The following is a 22,587-nucleotide window of genomic DNA, read 5'->3' as shown; positions in this document are numbered from 1 at the left end:
ATCAATCCATAGAGATACAAAGGATTTAAGCTAAGTTTTCACTCAAGGACAAGTATAAGAGTGAAGGTATACAGAAAATAAATATACTTCAAAGTACTGTTCTCTTCTTTCCCTTCTTGTGAGGAGTTTACATAATATTTCACTTAGAGATAATTAAAATTTTAATCTTGCAAAGTAAGATTGAGATCTCTGTAAACAATTCTGGAAGGTGAATGTATACATTTACAATATGTTTTTGGATAATAAGACTTGAGAAACAAGAAAGCTTTGCCAATGCTAATGTAAAGAACAGTGCTGCTTTAAGTAATTATCTGAAATAAAGAACTATACCCAAAACAATTGAGCCTCAAGGTACGTTGTGCTAGCTACAGAAAAAACCACCAAGTTTATTCTTAGGCCTGCTTTATTCTTAGGCCTGATCTTTCAATTATTATTTTTTTAAATACAGTTTAATGCATTAGCAAAGAAGAGGGAATCTGAAACACTGTGAAACCATTTCCTGAATAGAAACAGTTTAGAATGTAAAAATCCCAAGGATAATAGTAGTATTTCAGTTTAACAGAAATCAAAATCATGATACTGCTTTTTCACACATACCTTGACATAGGTAGAATAGTTCTCTCTTCGTGGTAATCACTGTCGCATTCATTTATATACTCTCTTAAAACAGTCAACACTCTCACCATCCTTATTGCTTCTTGTCTTGCACAGTTGATACTGTCTTTATCTCCATCCAACACACATAATGTATCATAGGAGGCTTTTAGGCGATCGAAACAGGACTGAATGAAGTCTTCATGAATCACTACCTAATTACATCAAGAAATTGGCGTAATTACAAGACATATTAGAATCCATCTTCTCAAAGGGATGACCAAATGGTAGACCAAAAAAATTCCCCAAACCAAAACAGGTAAGTTACTCAAGAAAGCTGTTTTATTCAAGCAACTCCCATCAATGAATAGCTTTAATTTAGTGCGCACTTCAATAATCTCACATCATCAGCAGCTGTAACTGTATTGTATATAAATAGAAAAAGTGAAAATTTGGACAGAGAACTCTGAACTGGACTTTCACTTCTTCCTTTTCTCAGACTATGTTAAAAACTTCTTGTGTGCATGTAAATCCAACACTTCTGGAAGTGTCAGAGCTAAGCATGTGCAGATGGACAGATCAATGTGTGCTTAGTAAGCCCAGATCTACAGCAAGACAGAAGCCTCCAGCCATCTGCCACTGCAGGAAGATACAGCTTGAATGGCTGTGAATACACCACCTAGAGCAGCTGTGCTGGACCTGGCAGACTGGCAGCTCTGAAGATTATGAAAGTGTTTTTGAAGACAAGTAGAATGTCAGAGTTTTAAGAAATACACCTGGCAAGTTATCAACTGGAGATTGTCCAAAGGATAATATTCCTCCACTAAATTTGTGCAGTCACATAATTACAGAATGGTTTGGGTTGGAAGGGGCCTTAGAGATCATCCAGTTCCAATCCCCCTGACATGTGCAACACCTTCCATGAGGCCAGGTTGCTCAGAGTCCCATCCAACCTGTCCTTGAACACCTCCAAAGGTGGGACACCCACAGCTTCTCCGGCAACCTGCTCCAGTGACACAACACCCTCACAGGAATAATTTCTTCCTAATATCCAATTGAAATCTACCCTCTTTCAGTTTAAGGCTTTCCCCTTGTCCTGTTACTACAGGCCCTTGTCTAAAGCCCCTCCCCATCTTTCTTGCAGCACCCTGTAAGTACTGGAAGACTTCAATGGTCTCCTGAAAGTCTTCTTTTTTCCATGTCTTCACAACAGAGGTGCTTCAGCCCCCTGATTATTTTCAAGGCCTCTTCTGGACTGGCACCAGCAGGTCCATGTCCTTCCTGTGTTAGGGGCCCCAGAGCTGGATGCAGCACTGCAGGTGGGGTCACACCAGAGCAGACAAGAGGGGCAGAACCCCACTCCCGGACCTGCTGTCCATGCTGCTGTTGGTGGAGCCCAGGACACAGGTGGCTTTCTGGGCTGCAGAGCATGTTGGGCTTCTTGTCAACCCCCAAGTCTTTCCCTGCAGGGCTGCTCTGGACCTGTTCATCCCCCAGCCTGTATTTGTGCCTGGGATTGCCCCAGCCCAGCTGCAGGACCTTGCACTTGGCTTTGCTGAACCTGTATCTCTTCTCTGTCCACTGAACCACAGCTCCCAGCAAATATTAATGCAGGGAGATAATATCTGATTTGCTAGACTCCAGCTTGACCATTACACAGAAACTCAGTGACCCTTTGCAAGGGACGTGCCAGAAAAAAGAGATTACATTAGCTTGTGACAACACCCCACACACCCAGCCACTGAACATACTACTATGAGTAAGTGCCACAATTTGCAGCGCAATAAAAGGTTTTCCTCATATGACATTAACTGTTTACTGAGTAGCAAGAGCAAATACAGCAGATGAACTTAGTATGAAAAATTAATGAGAGTTCAGTCTGGAAATATGAGAAAAAATTTAAGTTCTGCATCTGCCCAGAATTTGATGGTTGGACTCATCCTCCAAAACACAGAAAGTATTTCCTGTTTTCAAATCTTTCAACTATAAAAGTACCACCACACTGATTTTAAGGACTATTATTTTATTCTGTTCCAGTCTTCTTGTTGCCTTTTCTTACCTGATTAACTTGTAACCTTGGGCCAAGATTAGTATAGATCTCTTTCAGAAGGTCTATTGCTCTGTTTGCGATGTCATCGTTTCCCTGAATCACAACCTAGCACAGTTGAAAAAAAAGTATTAGAATCTCTTCAAACTTGCTGGTATAAAAATGAAACCCAAAACTACTACGTAAGTATCTCGACACAATAGTATGTCTAATTATCTTATGAGGCGAAAGGGATTAAAATGCTTAGTTACAAAATACAATCAGGACAACTTACACTTAAGACGATTATATGAGCAAATATTAATAATTATCTAGTTTTGAAGTTCAGAGTTGGCAAAAAAGGCTGATGGTCCATAAACAGAGTAAAAGTAGTGTTTATATGTTCATGTTCACATAATATTCCAATTTTTCTCGTTTCAGAGAATAAGAAAACAACTTCTTCAGATGCTTCAACAATCTGCACCACCAGACAGAATTTTCAAGTATTTAAATGGCTGTGAATGGGTGGAAGGGGAACAAGCAAGTGAATTCTGCATCTAACTTGATAATCTAAATTTTGATTACTAGTCACCAAGGTCTGACAGTTTTACAGACAACCCCTGCAGGATACTGAGCTGAAGCTTCCTGAGTTTTGTCATGCTGATCAGAGTAAGTTGATTCCCAAAACTAAAACATGCTAACATTCTGTGGGGACACTGTTCACAAACACCATGTGAACTTATCTGTTTAAAAACTGGGCTCTACTTTGGTTTTAACTATTATCACCAGGATTAAAATACCCAACCCTTCAACAAGCCACAACCAAAATTACTGAAGAATGCTGCTGTACACATTTTACAAACACACAGCCATGATAATCACACAGTGCACCACTGAGGGCTCGAATGCAGCTCTTGAGAACTAGAAATACCCTGAAAAAATTAGGTTACAGTTTCGATACTGATGGTTTTCACCAACAGATTCGGCAAACTTCAGGAAGCTTCAACTTTTCTATTGAAAAGGAAGATTCTATATAGAGAGAATAGATGGTTATATGGTATCTACAGATCCTAGAAAACCACCATGTTTAGCCAAAAGGCTGTGGTTACAAGGGGAAGAATCAGACCAGTGATTACTTGGTATGATCTAGAATCCCTCCAGTTTACCACATTAGAAGGAATGCCATGGAATAGCTTATGAAGTGCATGAAACAAAGCTTAATTATAATGTGCATGTGAAAAAAAGAGAAATCCACAGATAATTCACCTGAAAGGATCTTTTCTTCTTCAATGGTACTGGCAAATTTTTAATTTCATGTGCATACATAAATATACTTATGTTTCAAATAACTTTGCATTAAACATCAGTCTGCAAAGTGACCAAATTGCATACTTGTTGGGAAGACAGTGGAGTCAAAAGCCATGCATTTAGTTGGAAAAAGTAGATTTTCCTAATTTCCGTTCGTTACTAATCAATTACACTTTCCTAAAAAGACAGAGACTGAGAAAGTCTTAGCAGTTAACCTTTCAGATGCTTCCTTCAATTAACTCACCCTCCAAAGGTAGTCTAATCCTATTAATTCCAGATCATCCATCATATAGGCTCGTCTCTTTGCTACTAGCTTTCCTTCTCGACAGTTCACAGCTTTGAAGAAACGTTCAAAACATTTCATTCCATTTTCTGTTAATAGGGAAGGATCCAGCTGAAGCACATTATTTTCAAAGAAGTCCTTATTAATGTCAGGGTCTAAGTCTGGTTCATCCCCCATTAGTTTGGAATACCATTTAAAACAGGCTTCGCGATCACAAAGATAAACCGCATTTTCAGCTAAACACTTCCATATTTGCTTCGCCTGAGGGGCACAGAGCCACAGCTGACCATCCTTCAATAAAAATCTTGAGCAAAACAAAGAGACAATTAACAGAGCTGTCTAAGAGACATCCAGAGTTACAATTCAGTAAAAAGCACAGGCACAAAGTTGGATATGCACATTATACATGTATATATCACAAGTATGAAAACTTTATTTACATCATCAGTCTACTCATAATTAGCCCTATGATATCTTATTAAGTTTGAATGGATCAAGACCTTATATTCCAAACAAAAAAGGAACACAATTCAGTAAAAAGCACCTCACACAAAAAGACCAAGCATTGTTTATATTTTATATACAATGAAATGCACATTTCCTAATGTAAACTATTTCATTTAGAAATCAGGTCAACAACATATGAGAATAAATTAATTCTGCAATCATTCACTATGTTTTAACACTTGCTTTAGCAAAATTGTAAAAAAGGTATCAACAGCATGGAGCAGAGCCAGAAGCAGAAATCAATGAACTAGATTTTTTTTCCTTTTATTTAAGCAAGTTTTTCCTTTGTGTTCAATTATTATGAAACACTTACTAAGAACTTCAGTGCTGAGAACTAACACTAAGGATGTTTCAGGAGGAACAAATGATAATCGAATTTCTTTAGAATAATTTTTCTGATGCAATTTTTTTTTTATGTAAAAGAAATCAAGGACTGAGTTGTGACACTGCTTTTCAGAAATTACTACATACATATTCTACATTTGATGTCCACAGGACCTCATAAATTTCTGTATATTAACAAATAGTGAACTTAAATCTAAGAAAGTTAAAACTGTTAACATGCAGGAGTAATACATTAAATATGCTATTGTATAATTTCATGAAACAGTTAATACTTCAGCTTAGTTAATGAAAATCCTTGGTAAAACCTTAAAAAGTAAAATAAAATCTCCCTTAGAAAACAAGGTAAAAGTAGTTCAGAACTTGACAATCCAAATATTTTTTGTTCATCTAAAAAAAGGTTAAAACCAAGCAGGAAAAAGCTGGGAGAGACTTAGCCTAAAAAGCATCAACATTCTGCTCTCTGATGAGCAAAGATCCTTTGTTTTCTTATTTTACTCAAACAGGAGCTGGCCAAAATGATCCAAATAAGTTTTTTATTGCACTTTCTTTCTAGGGCTCAGCTGCTGCCAACACAACATCAGTGACAGACAAAAGTATTTGTCAGTTTATGATCAGGGATTTGAATCTGGTGTGATACAAGTAAGGACATTTGGCCGTATTCCTTTTTGGAATATTTTAAATTTTAAACTAAGTTACCCCAACAGGAATGTAACTGTACACTATACACTGTATAACTGTATACACTGTATATAACTGTACACTATATTTAGTAAAGTTCTGCACACAGAGAGGAAAAATTGCAACTCTTAGTCCAGAATGAGAACCTTGGATTCCAAAGATTCTAATAAACTTTATTTGAATATTCCAACAGCAGCACAGAAGCCCTCCAGGAAAAAAAAACTGAACCAAATCAAAAATATTCAGTGTATTTTTGCATCTGAGTTTTGAAAGAAGTTAACAAAACAAAATAAACCTATAGAAGAGAAAGAAATGCAAAAGGTTTTTCTTTAAAAGCATTCAAAGTATTCCAAAAGAAGTGAAACAAATGCTGAAGTTAAAACTCACCGTAAGAAGTTAAGCCGCTCCTGCACTTCCTGCACGTGACTGTATCGGCTTCCTGGTCTCACAGTTTGAGGATCATATTCACCATGCTCTGCAAATAAAATGTTTCATTAGACAACACATTCAGAAAAGTGATGCTGACTCCAGAAGACAGGATGTGTTTGAAGACTTGTTACTCTGAATATAATCCAAATCCAGTACATTTTCAGTGAGGTGTAATGAAAGAGTTCTCATAGGTCAGCTACCAGTTAATGCCTCCTCCTAAGCTGAGCACAGGCAAAGACCACTGAGGTCTAAAATCAAATCAACAAACAATTATGTGCAGATACAGGTGCTCACTCTTCAGTGCTAGAGAACGTAACAGAAGTCTTACAGAACAATTAAGAACCTGCACTCTACTTATTCAAAGTACTTATTTTTTTCCATTTTCAAGTAGTCCATTTGAAGTCAGAAGTCAGTTGAAAACAGAAGTATACCAAGCATATAACTCAATTATCCAGTGGGGGTTTTTTTTCTGATGATGCTTTTGTTTTGTTACACAGAATCTTTTCCAAACTATAATTTTTCTATTTTTTAGGCTTTTTCCTCTCCAGAGGAAATCATGACTCCATTTCTTTACCACCTTTGTAGACAGCTATGCACACAACATAACTCAGAGGAACAAAGCGTAAGAATTTATTTACTGCAAGTTTCCAAACATAAATCCCAAATGCCCAAGCCTGAAAAAGAAGTTTTTTGAAAATAAGGCATGAAGTCAAACTTTTACCTGTATTTTGTCAAAGCTCAGCATAATATTTTCTTATCAAACAGCAATTTCATTCATTGGAACATGGTTTTGGTGTGGTATTGTTTGGTGGTTGGCTGTTGTTTCGATTTTTTTAATTAAAGAGATACAATCTAGATCTGCACATGCATCACCTTCATCAGTACTTCATCATGACACATATTCATTATGACAGCCCCATTATAAACTAATTAATGCTACATTTCTTATTTGCAAAGGTGTACAGATTGCTTTAACTAAGGTGACCCAGCCATGGCAGACCATCCCATGACAACATCAAGACTAAAATTTATCTTCAGAGCTGAAAATCAGTATCTCCTACTACATCAGGCAGGGGGGAAAAGAAGTACATCAGTGTTTCAAAATGAAGAGAAAAATAATTTTCATAAATACTTCTCTCTACATCCAAGTGCAAAACGTACACTACATTAAATACTGAGTGACAGGGGAAACAGAAGACCAGTAGCTAACTAATGTCTGCAAAACTGAAGACATTATGTCCATCAGAAATCCTTAAAAACCAAACCATAACCTTCATGAAATGATCATAAATGAGCAATTAGCAAAAGGAGAAATGTGAAAAAACCCTGAAGAGTTAATATAAAAGTTTGTGAACAAAAATTATTTAAGAAAACCAGTAAAATATGCTGTGTCTCCAGCAGGAAAAAAAAATCAGGGTAGATAAGCATACTGCAGAGAAATTAAAATTGATTACTTGAAGAGTTGGGTGTTGTGGGTGGGTTTTTTGTTTGATTTTGATTTGTTGAGGAGGAGGTGGTGGTGTTCCTTTATTTTCACTGTGGGGACTATCTGGGCTTTTTCTTCCTGACTAGAGTTTAACTCACAGACACAACATCAATAGTGGCAATGACAGGAGAACTCAAAGCCAGCCAGCTGCAGAAAGGCAGTGTGGATGTACTTCAGAACTCTGAAAAACTCTGCACTACAAAAAAATTCCTCTTTTCTAAATATTTTCTATATCACATTCTTTCTACATCTCCCAGATTTATTTTCTACTCTGCACATCCCACAGCAAGTCAAAGTGTGATCTCCTTAAAAATTCCTCTTACATACTGGAGCAGAAAACAACTGGTTGAAAATTTAAGAATAATTAGTGATAAGCACACACAGAAGATCACATGGTACAGTTTCTACAAATCCATTTCATTAACATTTTGGATTTTTTATTACTGCAGAAAAACAGAAATAAAGGAGAATTGATTAGCAATCTTATAAAATTTTCAGAAGATCTTTGATAAATCATTGAAAAGATGAAACTGTGACCTCATTTGGGACTACAAAATCCAAGAGCAGTTATCTCATGGAGAGCTGAAGTAAAGGATGAGTTCAATAGAAGTGAAAATCACAGAGCATGAAAAAAAATCAGAAGCATAGATTAGGCTTCTCTTTAACCTTAAAAAGGCAAACATATAAAAGGTGAGTATCCCAGAAACTGCTGTGCATTAGTCAATAACAGAAGAATGGAAACACTGTTCCCCATAACCAAACACCACTAGGGAAGACTTCAAGGAAAACAAACATGTGGCACATTCAAAATTAATTTTAAAACATCCAAATTGCATAGTAATTGCAGTGTTAAGTGCCAAGAATGTCTGTTGACAACTGGATTTTTTATTTCTGTGGCATTGTTTGGATCTTAGCCTTGAATTTTCCCTCTCCGTCTCATTCACCTTCTCCAGCCGAGCTTAATTCTACAGCTTCCAGTTCTTTCTGTCTTCACATGCATAATCTCCTTTCTTCCCCTTTCATTTATTCCCTTTCATTTATATGGCCCCCTGGCATATTTTCTCCCCCTCCATGAAGGCATGGAAGACAAATTTCACAGTACTCTATGTTCTGCTCTATTTAGTACATAAAACTGAAAATTGAAACAGTTTTTGCACACGAACTGTGAACTACAGCAAGCACAGTATCTGGAACATGAGGAAGATTTCCTGGTTGCCCTTAATAACGTAATAAAGCACCTAATAAAAAACCCCACATTATTATCTATCTGCTTTTGTACTCTGATACAAATGAGAAGCTCTGCAGCAGCCTCATCTCGAATGAAACAGCAATTTAATTGCTTTGTAATTAGATTAAATTTAAACCCTTTAACCACTTGTAATTCCTATTGCATTGAAGATATTTGTATATTACTGCTTAACCAAGTCACTATAACTGGGGAGGGGCAGGGCAATCTGGGTTTTTGGGAAAGGAAAAGAATCATGCAAGACATCAGCTTAATTCTTCTGCCCTCAAAAACTGAATAGGCTAACAATATTTTCAAAAATTACCTTTTAGCTTGAGAATTAAAAAGTAAGATAAATTAAAAATAGTTCCTACACAAATAGTGAGAATAGACCAAATAATTTAGTATTATTTTAACATCAATTAGTGCAATGCTTATCATTAGTTAAGAAACTTAAATTAGGGTAATCCTCCCCCCTGTAATCCTGAATAGAGAAACACAGCTGCAGTACGTAGATTTAACTGAATGTTATTCTCAGTGGCCTACAACTCGATGAAGTGACCATCTTCACAGAGCACCACTACTTACACAAGTCCTCAAGTATGTATTTTGGATATCTCTTATATAAACTACATACATATATACACACACACACACATATATATATTTAATACTCCAAAACACATGAATTCCAAAAGGCTACTTTCCTGTGCACTGGTAGATACAAGCTTTGCAACATGCAAATATCCTGCCCTCTCTGAATGGCCTACACTGAATTCCTCCAGAACACACTGTGTCATTTTGACATGCAGCAGAAAGGCTGCCAGACTGCTGTAAGGCCAGAGTAGAACAGTTTTTGGTTCCAGTAAGTAACGCCAGTGGTGGGGAAGGAGGAGTGTAAATCTCCTCCTTTCACTTCTGTTGGTGTAATTTTATATTTATAGAACCATGGTCCAGCGTACTGAGTTTCCTGGTCCACTGTTCTCCTTCACTCCCACGCTTCCACCTCAGTAACTAAAACTTAATCCAGAGTAAAAGGGTAAATTCGTCAGCAAAGAGCTGGATTTAGCCTAAAATACAAAAATACTAACACAAGCGCTGCCAATAACCAACACGGTGTGAGAGCCTGAACAAAAATGGGAGTTACACAGGAAAAAGAAATGGTATCCCTGTGGTTTGAAGTCCCTCTCCCTGACAAATTCCAAACACTGGCTGCAAACTGAGGTGATTAAAAAACTTCTCAAAGGAGCCTTCAAAACTCAAAACTAGAAGTTTTACTACTAGAACCTTCCACAAAAATAACTACCCTAGCCTAAGTAGGGCAAGATGATTTTTATCAACGCACAGATAAACAATGGCTGCCACTTTCTCGTATTCTGCTGCAAAACACACATTTTCAATTATTAAAAAAAAATAATATTTTAAGCTTTTCTTACTCAACTGGTCAACACAAAGGCTATTGACCCCACAGATGCTTGAAAATTAAACAAATAAGCTTAACAATTCTTTTATTACGGGAATTTACTTTTAACTTCATTTTCAACTGGAGTTCTCCTATACTCCACGAAGCAATTCTGATGTTAAAACTCACCTTTAGCATACTGCCTCATGCTTTCCATATAGGCAGAGAGGTTTTCTGCCACCAGTGTAACGAGGGCATGATTGTGCTGAAGCTGATTGATTAAGTCATGTCGGTAAAACACGTGAGGACTTCGCTGAGTTTGACTGAAATTAAAACACAAGTGTTAGAGGAAAAGAAAGAAGCTTTGCACCAAGTTCAGAAATCAATTTAAGACACACATCTTTGACGCAAGATGCAAATTCTCCTACAACATCTTGAACAGAACATAGATTAAGTTTCTGACAATATTTTTCTATCTTCTGACGTATCAACAGTTCTTACCAGTTACTAAAGCAGCTAATTTATGAGGATTATACAGTTACAATATGTATCGAAAACATCAAAGCAACGTGAGCAGCTCAGTGTGCTGCAGGGAGAATATCTGCAGCAAGACAGAAGGTAAATAAACACCTGCCCAAAATGCACAGTCGAGACCCTCAACTACAGTATGACTGCAATACACGGAACCCTGGTTTCTCCCACAGCCTTCTGATATTCTTTTCTATATTTGACATTAAAATACCAAGTAAAACTCAACACCATAGTCAAAGTACCAATAACCACACCAATTACTTCAGTACTTAAAAATCCTAAAATCAATATTGATTTTTTTCTAACAATAATTATGTGAAAAAGTTGGTACAAACAAAAAAAGCTGTTACACTGAGCATATAACCTAAAAACCCCCAGGGAAGTTCAAGGAAATATCCCACATAAATAATGAGATTATAAGTTAAGTGTACTATCAAGACCTGACCAAAAATGCTGCTCATAAACAACACTGGAAATATTCAGATGACAAAAGCAAAAGAGAACACAGAGCTTGTGTCCAAATCCACGTGCCATGAACACTATCAAATTCTAGAGGTTGGGGACTCATCATCTCTGCAGAACACTCTCAAAATGTCTCAACTGCTGTAGCTGCAGATCCGAGCACTGATCTTGACAGCATAAACCAGTACTGCTCTTCCAGGGTAAAGAGAGAAAAAAAGAAAACAAGTGGGTGTCAGGGGGGAGAGCAGCACTCCTCACTGCCACTCAGCCGGTCCCATAACCTGCCCTAAAGAAAGAAAGACGTGATTTCAAAATTGTTCTCCTTTCTTTCAACACTTAAACAAGCAGACCTCAGAACTAGCTGAGTGGATTTCAGGTAGGAATTCTCATCCTTCCTGGGAAAGAGGGTGCCCATACTACGTGGCCTACAGCACTCCACAGTACTGCCACACCTTTAGAGAACAGTGGGGAAGGCAAGAAATCCCAGCTGCAGCATCAGCTGACCGTGATCTTTGCAGCTGATAACCACATTTCACTGTAGATGTAACAGCAACAGACGAATTGATTCACTGATCAAAGATCAGTGACCATCTGGGTTTAAAAGACAGAAGCCATCAACACCCTGCCAATAATTATGTTATCTGCAACCAACAGAATTTGGCCTGCTAAGCGCTGTGGTTTTCAGAAGATTAATTTTCATAACACGCGGAATTGTCTAAAATAGTTTGAAAGGGGCACTTCAAACACAAACAGTGTTAGAAACACCCAAATACCCAGACATCTGTCAGAGAAAAATCAAAATGGATGGAAGCGGAAAAATAGAAAACATACAGGACTTCATATATTCAAAAGATTCTTTATTTTCACTTTAAGAAACTTTCTGATTATATTTCACTCCATCTCCACCAACCTCCTTACTCAAAATAAAGCAGCAGCAAATCCAGCAAAAGCCTGGATGTCTATTTCAGTGGTTACCCAAGATGTTACCTCTAGACAGAGAACTGCATTCAAGGGTAACAATAAATAAGAACTCTGATTATTTGGGAAATACATATGATCAAACAACTAAAGGAACAAACAGAATCAAGATGGGGGTATTTTGTGGAATCAGAGATATTGGAGTGTGTATTTATATTCATAATATTACGCATTTGTATCAATCTCACACAGTACAGCAAAACCCAAGTTTATCAGCAGAAGACTACAATGTTGTGTCCTAGATATTTTTTATCTCTCCTTTCTCAGCCACATGCACAAACAGTACATTTGCACACGGATCCATCTTGGTTAGCAATGACTTCAAAAAGCTTAATAATTGAAATAACTAGAGTTACGAGCTGTGGGTTGTAACAGTGATCGTGAGCAACACTTCTGGTGTTATTTTGATTCATTGCTGGGACGGACTCAAAGGCAAAAAGATTGTCTTTAGCCACAGGAGAAAAAGCTGATCTGACAAGAGCTTCCAGCACGTTTTCTAGTATTAAGACAAAGTCTACATGCAACTAAAATTTTCCTTAAGTATCTAAGGTTAGACTAATATGATGTTGCCATTGGGACACAATCATTTAACTTTTAATATTATGAATATTTACTTAATGTAATTATTTACAAACATTAATAAAACATTAAATATTGAACAAACATCATTAAACAAATATTAATATTTATTTAATGTAATTATTATTTATTACATATCTTGTTAGTTACTAGATACTCATTATTGTGCAACAACTGAGGTTAACGGCAGAACTCATATTTTCATTGTGTTTATACTAAATGGATACCAAAAGTCAATGTATAAAAAGAAAAAATAGCATTTTGAAAGAGATAAAGTATTTTGGGTTATGTAAAAGGACACAGCTAGAATTTGTCAGAAAAATACTGGCAAACCGGCCAAAAGCAAAATTCCAAATAATTTAAATGGATTTAAAATAATTATTTATCTGCACATATAACTCACCCAATGTAACACTACATATGTAACTCAGCTTTTGAAGATGGCTGTTGTGCTAACTGAACAAATGCTATGTACCACTAAAACAGTGCAGATGATTCGGATATAAATCCAAATTGCAGCAACCAATCCCCACAAACTCTACTACTTAGGCTAAAAAGTGACTTGAAGCGTCATTGTTGCCTTAAAGCACTATGAAACCTATGAACTCTCAGTGCTCAGTTAATTCTCCTGGGCAAGGAATCTAAGAGACTCATCTTCTACTGCTCAGGTAGATATAGGTCAAATTTAAGGATTTAAGAGGCTCTACCATGCAATGCAGAGAGAACTAAGATGATAAACTAAAGGTCAGTATTTTGAGTAATAAATATGACTATTCCTAAGTATTAACAACCATCTTTGCACCCAAAAGAGTCCTTGTACTTACATAAATATTATTTCTGTTGCAATTCCAGTTAAGCTGCATTTCCTGACACATGTAGCGCTTCTTTGTGGTCAGGGAGCTAAATTTTGCCACAGCAATTGTATAACCAATTCATCACTTTGTTCAACTGCATGAATAACTAGCAACAATTAAAACCTCCCCCTCTAAAGAATTTCTACAGTGCCAATGGCATAAGATAATTTATACAGATTTTTGCCAAGATCAGCAGCACTCGCTGATCTGGACTGAACTTTCCACTGCCAGTGCCAGTCAGCTGACCCGCCTCAAAAGAATAGCAAAAAGAATATGTGCTCTGTGAGATGTTTTTGAGGGAGTTGTCACAAACACCTGTTTGGAGCTACTTTCACTCCGAATTTCAGAAGGATGTTAAAGTTTTAAATCAGATAAGGTAAGCTGTTAGAGGAGGTACTGTATGTATGCATTACAGTTTCCAAACTGTATCAATACTAAGGACTGGAAAGTCACTGATTGTTTCAAAATTATGTTTTCACTCAGCAAATCTCCCAGTCACCTGGACACTAACACCACCTGACTAAAACAACCCCATAACAGTATCTTGCTAACAAAGGAGTGTTAAGTGTCTTGGTTAAATTTTTCAATTCCAAATTCACTTCCCTGCCATATTTGTTTTCAAATCCTGCATAAAAATAAGGTGCTACTACATACTGCAATGCAAACTGCCCTGAAATCTGAGGAAGATAGAGTCAGATCAAAAAAAAGAGGAGAGACATTAAAACCATTTAACTGAACACAGACCATACAGGAAACCTACACTTTCACAATCAAAAGAAGTTTGGTTCCTCCCAAGATTACTTCAGAACAGAAACCTAAATCAATGCCTTAAATGCTTAAAGTGCTCCAGTAATTAATTACTTAAAGCAAAGCACCTTTTTGTTAAGGCACTGTGCTAAAAGCATTCAACTCAAATAACCAGGGAGCTTGGTTTGCCTGGATCTTACAGCATGAAAAATGTTAAGGATTCCAAGACAAAGAAACCAGACTTTTCTGTGAATTAGCAGGTAACTTTGTGACCTTTTTGGATAAATCTCAAACATCATTAGTGTAAAACTGTAAGGAATTAAACTACACTGAAAATTTGAGAAGTATGTTGCAAACTAAATGAATAAAGAAAACTCCAAAAGCCAGGAATGCAACATTCTCACAGCTCCTGAAAATGGTATCAGTAAGAAGATAGTGCTGTGCAAACTGTGGCTTATTTCCCTCAACTTTCCCTGATTTGATCTTTCTTGTGAGCCAACTCTAACAGCAACACTGATTGGAATATTTTATCTGCTTACAGGAATTAAAACAAAGCAATTGTGCAACACTGATATGACAACAATATTTTTCAGGAGTTTGTAAAAATTCTGATGTGGATACAAATACTCTTAGGGGCTCAGTCTTTTTTACAGAGAAGACATTTAAAATAATTAAAATAATCATCTATACTTTAACAAGTCCAAACTGATAATGGCTTCTCATGATTTCTTCATTTCAGAAAAAAACAAATGAACCCCCCACAAAAACAAGCAAACCCCCTAACTCCAATAAAACAAGTTCCACACATCTCTAATCTATTCCATTCAGGAGAGAAAATCAGTAGAGAATTTCTCCCAGATCACAAAGTTACCTCAGATTTTAAGCATATGAACTAGATGAAGACTGCTAGAATTTATCATCAAGGATGGGTGGCTATATTTGTGTATGTATGTGTGTGCATACTGCCATATAGGCACATAAAGCATATTTATGCTTCAGAAGCTAATCCCATTGTAAGGCAGGAAAGTCCATGAATAACAGAAAAAGAAACCCAGATTTTCCACCAGATTAGCATAAAAATTATTAAAAACATGTATGAAGAAGCAGTTAATGCTCTCTTACCAAATTTAGGTGTCTATGTTTTAGACACTATTTATACACACTAGAACAAACTCAAGACCATCTTCTTACACAGGTTATGGTGTTACCTAGACTTTCCTGACCGCTTGCAAAAAAAAAAAAAAAAAAAAAAAAAAAAAAAAAAAAAAAAAACAAAAATTTCCAAACCATCCAACTTTTAACAGACAAAATTCTATCTGAGTCCCATTCTTACCTCAAATTCTGTGGTGCTTCACCAAACAAACTGCAAATTTCTCTGATCTGCTTCAGTGCAGGAATGACCCATTTGTCATTTGTGCGAAGTTCTTCTATAAAACGATCTATCCACTGGATCTTCTGTGTATCTCGATCCTTAAAGAACAGCAGCTTATCATCAAAATCAGGCATACTGCAGAACTATCCTAATTCCCTTTCTTTGTTTCCAAGACAGAACACACAAAGTCAAACAAATACTGGATCACCTGAGGTCTGAAGCATAAAAGCACAACAGAAGTATCTGAGCAGCACTACAGGCCGGCAGAAGCTACCAGTGTGTTACAAACTCCCCGTACTCAAGCACTCAGTACTTATTTAAGAAGTGCTTAAATAATTTGCTCTCTCTTCTTTCATTTATTTCTACTCACTGTCATAAAATATCAAGAAACAATGAGAAACTGTTTCTTAACAAGATGGATAATGGATTCATTTCAAGCCATAATTAATTACTACTCTGACAGACTTCCACACAAGTCTGGGTGGGGAAGGAGAGTGCAGAATAGCACGAAAAGGATCTCGCAAGGTCCTTTCTAACATTATACGAGACAGGTAAGGACTTACTAGCACAAAAACCCTGTACAAAACCCACTGAAACAAATTAGCATGATCGAATTTGGGAAAAAGCAAAGTTGGGGAGGGCAGGGGGGCTGCTTTTCCTTTTTCCCCCTATTTATTTCGGCAGGGTTCTTTCCCAATTCTTCTAGTGTGCTAAATACGGCACGTCACCGACTCCAACAAGACTGGTAAACTGATGTATTACACTTTCTCCCAATAAAGCCCCAACTGTGTTAATTAAAAAATGTCCTGTAACATCTTTAAAGTACCAGGACCATATAAACCATACAAACTTACATAAGTAACGCTTTTGTTAAATTACCAAATACCGTGAATTTTTCATTGGGAATGGAAGGATACTCTGACTGATTTCATACTGGACTACTCACCTGTGAACAGCTGTAATCTAAGATTTTAATATGGGCACTAAGAGCCTGGTCCATGATATCAACTGGCACATCATCACTGTGAGCCAAATTCCACAAAAGGTTCAGCACTTTGTGTGCCATCACACCATCCTTGTCGTCCTCCGCAAGGCGACGAATTAACTCAAGCAGCTTCTCACGCTGTTTTTTGCTTGCATTTGTCCAACTTGCCTAAGATAATATTTTTAAAAAATATTACAGAAGTCCTTTTTTAAAAAAAAATTCCACAAATAAACTGCACTGTTAACAAACGATGCAACAATAAAATGATGCAACTACATAAAGACCTTTCACATTAATTCCTATCATTAATAATAAATAGCAGTTTAGAGCAATACATAAGCCAGACCCAGCTCAAGAGCTCTTCCAGCATTTGTAACCACAGCATACTCAACTTGAGGCTTAAAAAAGATGGCTCTTTGTTTAAAAATCACAGATGTGCTTGAAAAAGTTAACACTACCATTGACAATTTCACCAACAGAGTGGACTCTGCTGTTTCTTTTAAATGCTTTCACAAAACTCCTGTGCTTACACTTAAAAGATTTCTCACATAACTAATAATCACTACGTATGTAAAACTTCAGTATCACTTGTGTCTCTGAATCTGACTGAAACACATGGCCCCTGCATTAAATTAACCTTTTCCTGGATAAGTTTTCAATACATCCCTTCATATTCATCTCTCAAGGTCAGACACAACAGTTTACACACAGAATTTCTGAGCACTGGGTTGAGTATCTGAACTACAGAACATTAGACCCACATCCATCAAACTACAAGACCACATTAAACAAAGCAAAAATTGCATGTAAGCCAAAATATGACTGTAATGCATTTATCTAAAAAGAGGAAACAGAGTCTACAAAGCTGGCTTGCATTTTCTAGTACAGCAGATCGTGTCCTGAAAGTGAAACAGTAAAACAAGCTGGAGAGCACCACTACTGGAAGCTGCAAATGTTAAATGTTATACATAAAAGCCAGTGAATAACATAAACCTTCAGAAACAAGTTGTTTTGTCATTTCAAACAAATCACTATGTGTTTATAAACATTCAGCTTTATCTTCCTGAGACTGTTCATTTTGTATGTAAGCTAAACAGAGAAAAGTTATTATATGATAAAGAGGAAGTTGGGGGAGCAGGGAACGGAAGTCCTTGATCTCCTCTACTTCAAAGATCAAAAGTAGCACTGCCCAGTAAACCTGACAAAACCTAATCTAATGCCAGGAGAAAACCATAATTTACTGAATCACCAAACACTTCTTAATTTGCAACAAATGCAAAAAGGTATTTAAGATAAGTAATTTATTTTATTTGGAAAATTCTATATTCCTAGGATTTCTAAATGTAATTTTAATACTACAGGCTTCACAGACCTGCATTTTCCTGAAGTGTTCAAACAAGAAAACAAAACTGTCTACTAAACAAACATAAGCGACCTTTGTTTTAGACAGGAAGTAAAAAGAAAATGTCCCAAGGAGTGCTCATTAAAGAGCAGCCTTTCTAGAATTAAATATTATAGACTGTTGCTACACATTAAGAAGTCTTTTAACACAGAGAAACCGAGCAAATCTAAAAAAAGTAGAAAGAAAGACACTGAAAAAGCCACAAATTTACACACACCCTTCACAACCCATTCCCTGAATACAGTCAAAACACAAAATTACCTTAAAACAATCAAACAGGTGATCAAGCTGTTCAGGAGAGAAATCCCAAGCTAATTTTGCAAGGAGATCGTGTACATTTTTTACAATGGCTTCATGTTTTCCTGCCTGTCAGGAAGGAAAAAAAAGAATCCAGCGACAACTCATATTATTAAGTCAAACAGCAAGACATTCTACAGAGTTTTTTCAGGAAGACCCTTAGGGGTGGCCAACAAGAAAAGCTGATGCTGTGGGAGCAGCACAGCAAACAGAATACTTCACTGGGAATTCACAATATTTAGATTTCCCTTTTAAGTGTGAGTATTTAAGTGTGCTTTGTGTGTGTGCACACAAGTATTTATTTAGAATATAAATACTGCAGCATCAAAATATTTATACTTTTATTCCTGCTATAAAATCGAGCTGGGACAGTGGACAATAAAATCTAAAAAGGTATTTTAACTTACAAACTGGTATTTTAATGTTGTTTTGTGTGAGGTTTTATGTTTTGGGGTTTTTTTAATAAGAAATTACTCAAAATCCACTTCTGAATTTCACTGAGGGGTTTTAAGGTGTAAACCAATTTTCAGTCTTTCTACATAGTTTCCCAGGCTGAAGCACTTTCTTTGTGTTAGTGGATTCACAGACAACTAAAGCCTTCTATTACACACAACTTGTTACCAGACAATGTTTGGAAGTCCAGCAGCTTTTAAACTTGCAAATCCAGCAATGAAAACAACTAAGGACACAATGTTGAGTTTTATACTAGATACAGATTTAAGTGAGAGTTTGGTGTACATCACAGTTTTGACATTTAAGGAGCAAGACAATGAGAGGAAAAAACTAGCTCCATTTAACTCTGAACATGAAGAAAATTTTCTGCCCAGGCTGGAAAATGTATTCTGTACTTTACATCTGCACTCAAAACGAACAAATTTGGACTATGAGAATCAACAGCTGATTTACTGTAGAAAATCTTCCTGAAAGCGAGAAATAAAAAATGCAAAACAAATACCTAGAATACACATTCTGATGTAATTAATCTTGTACACTATTAAAAATACATGTATAAGCACTTTTGAAATTCAATTCCTACTGAAAACTTCCATCAGTAATTTAAAACCAAAACTAAAAACCAAAACCAGACTAATAGCTTTGTTACATGCTGTGCCTTAAATTCTTTATAAGGTGCCATAAATTTTTGTTTCAAACAAAGTAATTTTAAGTAGTTATGGGTCAGATTACAAGAGGGGAATTACTAAACCCATCATTTCACTTGACTCTGGAAAACATAATGTAATTTTTTTTTCCTCTTACCAGAGTATTTCCTGGACAGAAAGAAAAACTGAGAGCATGCAGGGCAGAAAGAGCATCTAGAACATAACAAATGAAAGCAGAAGTATGACCAGCTCCTGGGGGGAGCAAGAAGAGCAAGAATAAGGCAGGTAAGAACCTCGATCTGGGAGGTTTTTAACAGATATGGGGAAGCCATTAAGCACTGACGGGTCTGGGGAAGCAGAAGCAGGCAGTGGGAGGAGGTAAGGAACCTGGTGTGTGACCTGCCAGCTCACTGCACAGGAACAGGGAAATGCCTGTGAAGTTGCAGTCAAATACTCCAGAACCTAAGCCATGAGACCTCAGCCTCTGCCATTCTGTATTTTGTACAGCTGGATCTTTCCCTGCAACTCCAGAGGCTGCAACTTAATGCCTGCATTTAGAGACTTCCAACATTATTCCCTTAATCAAACACACTCCTATATTGTGAGCACTGGCTTTGCAAGACATGAAATCGCTTCAATAAAATTAAAACTTTACCTTTGAAAGGTAAAAGCAGCATAACTGCATTGCTTTTAGTAATACTAAGAGTCTCAAGTGCCTGCTCACCCTCTAAACCCAGGCAGCAATGCAAGTGCTTGAGCCTGAAAGCAGAACCTCCCCACTGCTGCACTGAGGCCGAGCTAAAATAGCCTGTTATATAAAACTACACAGTAAATCAACTCCTCACTACTGAATTTCATGCCCCAGCTGCTTTCAGGAGCAGTCATTTAATAAGAACTTCTAAAAACTACTATACACAGGGAGTAGTGAAGTAGGTGAAAATCATTCTGCATTAGTAGATTTTAATATTCTTAATTTTTCTTCCATTATAATCCCACAGCTAAGGCCACAGTGAAACCATCTACTTGAATAAGAGTTACCATCACACAAAAAAGTACAGGGCAAAATTATAGCCAAGAACACTGCAGTAGCCACCTACTTGAAAGCATAAGAAGTGAGCACAGCAAGCTGCGTACTTAAGGACATGGAACATTTCTTCTGAAATTATTCCTATTTATTACTAACTTATTTTTCAGCTGTTAGGGTGGACTAGGCCCATTTTTTAAGGGTTGCACCAAGTATTCATGTTTTTCTGGAAGGGTAGAAAGTTTGACTTGCACCAGCTTATCCACATGTCCTATTTCCAAGCACTAGGAGCAAGTTAATTGCTTGGAAGACTTTTTTTTTTCCCAAATTTCAGATTTTTTTCTCCTCTTATTAAAAGTGAGGCTCTAAAATAGGTAAAAGAGGCTTATTAACAGCACATTAACCTCTCAGTTTTGTAGTTTGTTTTTTTTCCCCCACAGGTATCTTGCTGCCTGGAAATATCTACAGACCACAAGCTGAAAACTAACAGTATGATCCCAGATCTTAATTCAAGTAATCTGACTATTGCTCTGCCCCATGATGAAATTTTTTAACAAGGCTTTGGGATAATAAGAAAAGACTGTACTCAGTTTCAGCCTGTGCAGTTACTGCCATGCTGGAATGGAAGCCTAGGCATGATAAAGTTACTTGCAACACCAGAGACCTCCCCTACATCACCTGCAGTCTCAAGTGTTTCCAATGTAAGGTGAAAATAAGTCCACTTCAGCCAAACAGTTATAGTCTCAGAACAGCATGAACACATGTAAACTGTGTTACCAAAATAACCAAACTTGTATCAGCCCTTGTCAAGGTATAACCCAGCTGGCAAGTGAGCACCACAGAGCTGCTCACGCAGCTCTCCACCCCACAGTGCCATGGGGGAAGGGAGTCAGGAGGGTGAAAGAGAGAAAACTCAGAATTGAGATAACATAGGTCCTGTGGAAGCTACTATGGAGAAATTTAACTCTGTCCCTGTCCAAACCAGTACAGCCCTCTCTCCCTGTCTTGGAAAGCAGAGTTAGCCTTCCCACACTTTAGACTGGCCTGAGGACTTATTTGTACAATCAGAGTTTCATTACCCATTATTTATGTCTCTATCCTATTTTTTTCCCATTTTCTATATACTCAGTAATTCTCAATGATTTTGTCTCTCCAGCTGCCTAGTCTGTGTGTTAAACTCATGCAGCCCACAGCTAAGCAAACCCAGCCTCCCCAGTCATGTAAGTAAAAAATTCAACATTGCAAAATTTGTAGTTTTTCAAAAATAATTATTGCAACACAAAGAAAAGAACTTGCAGTTAAAAAACTTCTAGAACAATCATTATTATAAGCCTTACTAATCACACTCTGCCCAAGAAAAACTTACACAACAGTGGGGAACTCAGAGACTAGCAACACATTCCTTCATGCATTTTAAAATACTATGCTATCATGTCTTTGCTCAATGCTGAAAGTTCCTTAATACTTAAAAAGGATCACCTCTGCACCATGTTCTGAACTGTTCCCTCAGGTTTACATGTAAGTGTAGCCGACCCCTTCCACTAGAGACATTTGAGATGACAATTTTAAGCTCCAAGACCCCAAAAACGAGCACCATTTCACATCACTTTATTCTTTAGCTTTGTCTAACACAGAGCAGAAGCAGCCCAGGTTCTCTTCTCAACACGACACACAAGGAGATGCCTCCTGTGCAGCAGCAGACGAGCAGTTGAATTATTTACCTGTGCAGCCCAAATGTTGTCAAGATCCTGCAAGGTGAGAGCTTTCTCTTTGATGACAAACCGGAGAATTTTCTCAAGTTTTTCTACATATTGAGGTTGATGAAGACTATCTCTTAATACAATTGATAAAATGTTGTTCTGCTGGATCCATTCCTGAATATAAAAAAAAAAGTAGTGCCATCTCAAATTATTCAGGTGCCATCATTGATATTTAAACTACTAAACAAAAATACAACCTGTTACAGATTAAAA

The 22,587-nt window shown here is 37.0% G+C and overlaps 1 protein-coding gene across 2 annotated transcripts in view; it reads right to left on the bottom strand.

Moving 5' to 3' along the window:
- Positions 1-22,587, bottom strand: part of USP9X (ubiquitin specific peptidase 9 X-linked) — a 96,371-nt gene that overhangs the window by 37,581 nt on the left and 36,203 nt on the right. For both annotated transcript variants that reach the window (XM_040055113.2, XM_040055111.2), the window contains exons 10-18: positions 22,336-22,488; positions 18,455-18,559; positions 16,753-16,959; positions 15,768-15,904; positions 10,473-10,606; positions 6,129-6,216; positions 4,173-4,515; positions 2,654-2,749; positions 598-809 (exon numbers count right to left, since the gene is read on the bottom strand). In XM_040055113.2, the coding sequence (XP_039911047.1) occupies positions 598-809; positions 2,654-2,749; positions 4,173-4,515; positions 6,129-6,216; positions 10,473-10,606; positions 15,768-15,904; positions 16,753-16,959; positions 18,455-18,559; positions 22,336-22,488 (1,475 nt within the window). The remainder of the gene's footprint in view (positions 1-597; positions 810-2,653; positions 2,750-4,172; positions 4,516-6,128; positions 6,217-10,472; positions 10,607-15,767; positions 15,905-16,752; positions 16,960-18,454; positions 18,560-22,335; positions 22,489-22,587) is intronic.

This window comes from Hirundo rustica, chromosome 2 (genome assembly GCF_015227805.2).
Source record: "Hirundo rustica isolate bHirRus1 chromosome 2, bHirRus1.pri.v3, whole genome shotgun sequence".
Taxonomy (NCBI): domain Eukaryota; kingdom Metazoa; phylum Chordata; class Aves; order Passeriformes; family Hirundinidae; genus Hirundo; species Hirundo rustica.
Note: the sequence above shows the minus strand (reverse complement) of the source record. Positions and strands in the feature narration are given on the sequence as shown.